This window comes from Stegostoma tigrinum, chromosome 43 (genome assembly GCF_030684315.1).
Source record: "Stegostoma tigrinum isolate sSteTig4 chromosome 43, sSteTig4.hap1, whole genome shotgun sequence".
Lineage (NCBI taxonomy): Eukaryota > Metazoa > Chordata > Chondrichthyes > Orectolobiformes > Stegostomatidae > Stegostoma > Stegostoma tigrinum.
The window spans coordinates 9,642,582-9,646,803 of record NC_081396.1 but is presented as its reverse complement, the minus strand read 5'-3'; the positions used below and the strand labels follow the sequence as shown (position 1 = coordinate 9,646,803).

At 46.2% G+C, this 4,222-nt stretch overlaps 1 protein-coding gene across 1 annotated transcript; it reads right to left on the bottom strand.

Moving 5' to 3' along the window:
• Positions 1-903: 903 nt before the first annotated feature.
• On the bottom strand, positions 904-3,002 carry LOC132206794 (oocyte zinc finger protein XlCOF22-like). The gene is made up of 2 exons (XM_059641835.1): positions 2,877-3,002; positions 904-1,374 (listed from the first exon to the last, which is right to left on the bottom strand). The coding sequence occupies exons 1-2, from the start codon at positions 3,000-3,002 to the stop codon at positions 904-906; spliced, it is 597 nt and encodes a 198-aa protein (XP_059497818.1).
• Positions 3,003-4,222: the final 1,220 nt, after the last annotated feature.

The window sequence follows — 4,222 nt, the reverse complement described above, 5'->3', positions numbered from 1 at the left end:
TTTGGTGATAGGAAGATAGTGGACAGGGAGGACACTTCAAAAGGGAATAATTTGTGTTTGTGATATTGTAAAAAACACACTCTGTGATTAACATAAAGCCTATTTATTTTAACTTGGTTGAGAATATTAACCTCTACAACTCACTTGGAGTTGTTAACATTAGCAGAGACAGAGAAATGCCTATCACTCAGTCCTGGATGTGATTAGCATAAATTAAAATCACTACTGTTATTTGTGAATTTGCTAATGTCAGAGGAGATGGGATGACCGAGTGAATCTTTTCCCACACTCCGATCAGGTGAAGGGTCTCTCCCCGGGGTGGATTTGCCTGTGTTTCAGGAGGATGCATGGCTGAGTGAGTCCCTTCCCACACTCAGGGCACGTGAAAGATCTCTCCCCGGTGTGAAGTTGCTGATGTACCAACATGCGGGATGACTGAGTGAATCCCTTCCCGCACTCAGAACAGGTGAACAACCTCTCTGCAGTGTGAGTACTGCGATGCTTCAGGAAGCTGACTAACTGGGTGAAACCCTTCCCACACTCAGGGCAGATGAATGGCCTCTCTGCAGTGTGAGATCTTTGGTGCCTCAGTATTTTGGATGAATGAGCGAATCCCTTCCTGCACCGTGGGGGCAAGTGAATGGCCTGTCCCCAGTGTGAACACGCTGGTGTCTCAGCAGGTTGGACGAGCGGGTGAACTTTACCCAACACTGGATACAATTGAATGGCCTCTCTCCAGTGTGTACTCGCTGGTGTACGGTGACATCCGACGACATCTTGAACCCAGTTCCACAGCAAGCGCAGCTGAACAGCCTCCCTTCAGTGTGAACACTTTGGTGGGAGATCAGTTCCCAGGAGATTTTATAACATTTGCCACAACTTGAGCATTGAAAAGGTTTCTGGTCAGTTTGAACACATTGGTGTGTCTGCAGGCCAGAAGCTCTTCCCACAATCGGAGCAAGTGAACAGTCCCTCCCCAGTGTGAACTCGTCGATGTTTGAACAGGTTGGATGAATTAATGAATTCCTTGCCACAGTTGGACCAGGTGAATGACCTCTCCCCAGTGTGAGTGCGCCAGTGAGTTTCTAGCTCTGATGGGAACCGGAATCTCTCCCCACAGTCCCCACATTTCCACGGTTTCACCCAACGGCCAGTGCATGTGTGTGTTGGCAGACCAGCTGGTTGGCTGGAACCTCGTCCACACACAGAACACATGTATAGTTCCTCTCCACTGCAAACAGCGCTTTTTCCTTCCATGGTCAGAATCCGATGGCATTTCAGACAACTCCAACCTGGGTGATTCTGCTGCAACCTGGTGTGGTGTTTCGTTGGAGTTTTCTGCATGTAGATTCTCTTCAGATCCTGTGAAAATGACTTAAAACAGAGAACATGAGTCAGAGAGAGCCCACAGAAATACAATGACAGGTGAGGTCAGTACGAGGCAAAAGTGACAATGAACGCGAGCAGATTGTCATAAAAACTGAATAGATTTACTCCTGTCCCTCAGGAAACAGTCAGTGCCACCGAATCTAAGCCTTTACAAGATTCCAAGCTTCATGCAAGTCTGGAGGGAAGAAAGATGCGAGAGTGTTTTTACAAAGCCATAGGATGGACGGTCACTGGTCAGCACTGCTGCCTCACAGCGCCAGGGACCCGAGTTCGATTCCACCCTTGAGTGACTGTGAGCGTGGACTTTGCACATTCCCAATGTCTGTGTGGGTTTCCTCTGGGGGCTCCAGTTTCTTCCCACAGAGTCATAGAATTCCTACAGCGTGGAAACAGTGCCTTTGGCCCAACGCCGAACCTTGGAGCGTCCCACCCACAGTACAAAGCTGTGCAGGTTAGCTGGATTGGCTACGCTAAATTGCTCACAGTTTTCAGGGGTGTGCGGGTTAGGTGCAATAGCCAGGGGAAATGCACGGTTACAGGAATACAGTGGGAGAGGGGTCTGGCTGTTCCGAGGGGCAGTGTGGACATGTTGGGCCGAATGGCCAGATTTCACACTGTAGGGATTCTTTGAATCTACGAAGTAGAAACTTTGCAAAATCTCCATCTGAAATGTTGCTTTATAGCATTTCTGTGAAATAACTGGAACATTATGCTAAAGGTACGATACAAATACAAGTTGTTGCAATTAATGTAGACATCTATCATTGTCCCGTCATCATCACGGGGGGAAGAAATTGAAGCTCCTTTCCTTACACAACTGTGGGATCACCTTGACCACACGGGCTGCTGTGATTCAAGAAGGTCAAGCATTATCTTCTCCTTCTGCAGCTGGGACCTGGCAACAAAAACAGAAATTGCTGGAGAATTGCACTCGTCCCATATCCTTGAAAGTTATGATATTTGAAATACTCGTCCATTTTTTTTTGTTTTAGGAACGGTTATAAGGATTCCAGTCTCCACTACTTTCCCAGGCAGTGCAATCCAGATTCCCACCACCCACTGAGTGTGAAAGATAGTTTCCCCCAAATCCCCTTTGAACTTCTGTCCCTTCCCCTAAAAGCGTGCCCTCTTGTGATTGACCCTTCACCCAAAGGGAACAACTGACCTTTATTCACCCTGTCCCTACTCCTCACAATCTAATTCACCTCACTCATGTCCTACTGGCAGCCTTCCCTGCTCGAAAGCAGACAAGTCAAGCCTATCTAATCTTTTTTTTCACTCAATTTCTCCAGCCCAGGCAACATGCTGGTGAACCTCTTCTGTCCCTCTAACACAATCAGATCATTCCTGCAGCGAAGTGACCACACTGACACACAGAGCTCCAGCTGTGGCCTAACCAGCTCTCTATACACCACCAACATTACCTCCTTTCTTTTATACTCCATGCCACAAATGATGACTGCATGTCTCCTTAACTATCCATTCACATGCTCTGCTGACTTCAGGTATCTGTGAATAATTACGCCAAAATTCCTTTGTTCCTCTAAGCTACCTAACATCCTGCCATTCAGGAAATACTCTTTCATCTTTTTCTTATCAGGGTTAAATACCATCTATCAGTGGTGAACCCATCTGAAGAACCCATCTATATCTTCCTGCAGCCTACAACCATTATCTTCGCTGTTCACTATTCTACCAATCTTAGAACATAGAACAGTACAGTACAGGCCCTTCAGCCAATGATATTGTGCCAACCTATTATCCGACACTAAGATCAAACTAACCTGCACACCTTACATTTTACTATAATTCATGTGCCTATCGAAGAGTTGCTTCAATGTCCCCAATGTATCTGATTCCACTGCCACTGCTGGCAGTTCATTGCACGCACCTGCCACTTTTGGTGTCATCTGCAAATTTGCTTCACATTCCCTCCTACATTTTCATCTACATTTATATATATTGAAGGCATCAGAAGTAATATTCGCAAATTTGCTGATGACACAAAGTTGGGTGGCAGTGTGAAATGTGAGGAGGATGTTATTAGAATACAGGGTGACTTGGACAGGCTAGGTGAGTGGACAGATGCATTGCAGATGCAGTAATGTGGATAAATGTGTCGTTATACACTTTGGTGGCAAGAACAGGAAGGCAGATTACTATCTCAATGGAGTCCAGTTAGGTAAAGGGGAAGCACAACGAGATCTAGGTGTTCTTGTCAATGAAAGCAAGCATGCAGGTACAGCAGGTAGTGAAGAAATCTAATAGCATGCTGGCCTTCAGAACAAGAAAAATTGAGTATAGGAGCAAAGAGGTCCTTCGGCAGCTGTACAGGGCCCTGGTGAGACCGCACCAGGAGTATTGTGTGCAGTTTTGGTCTCCCAATTTGAGGAAGGACATTCTTGCTATTGAGGGAGTGCAGCGTAGGTTCACAAGGTCAATTCCCAGAATGGCGGGACTATCATATGTTGAAAGATTGGAGCGACTGGGCTTGTATACTCTTGAGTTTAGAAGGATGAGAGGGGATCTGATTGAGACGTTTAAGATTATTGTGGGATTGGACACTGTGGAGGCAGGAAGCATGTTTCCGCTGATGGGTGAGTCCAGGACCAGAGGACACAGTTTAAAAATAAGGAGTAGGCTATTTAGAACAGAGTTGAGAAAAACTTTTTCACCCAGAGAGTGGTGGACATATGGAATGCTCTGACCCAGAAGGCAGTGGAGGCCAACTCTCTGGATGCTTTCAAGAAAGAGATAGACAGAGGCTCTGTCTTTTTTTAAGCCTGACAGAGCCTCCAATATCTTATCATTTCTTCTGTCATACTGTGTATGT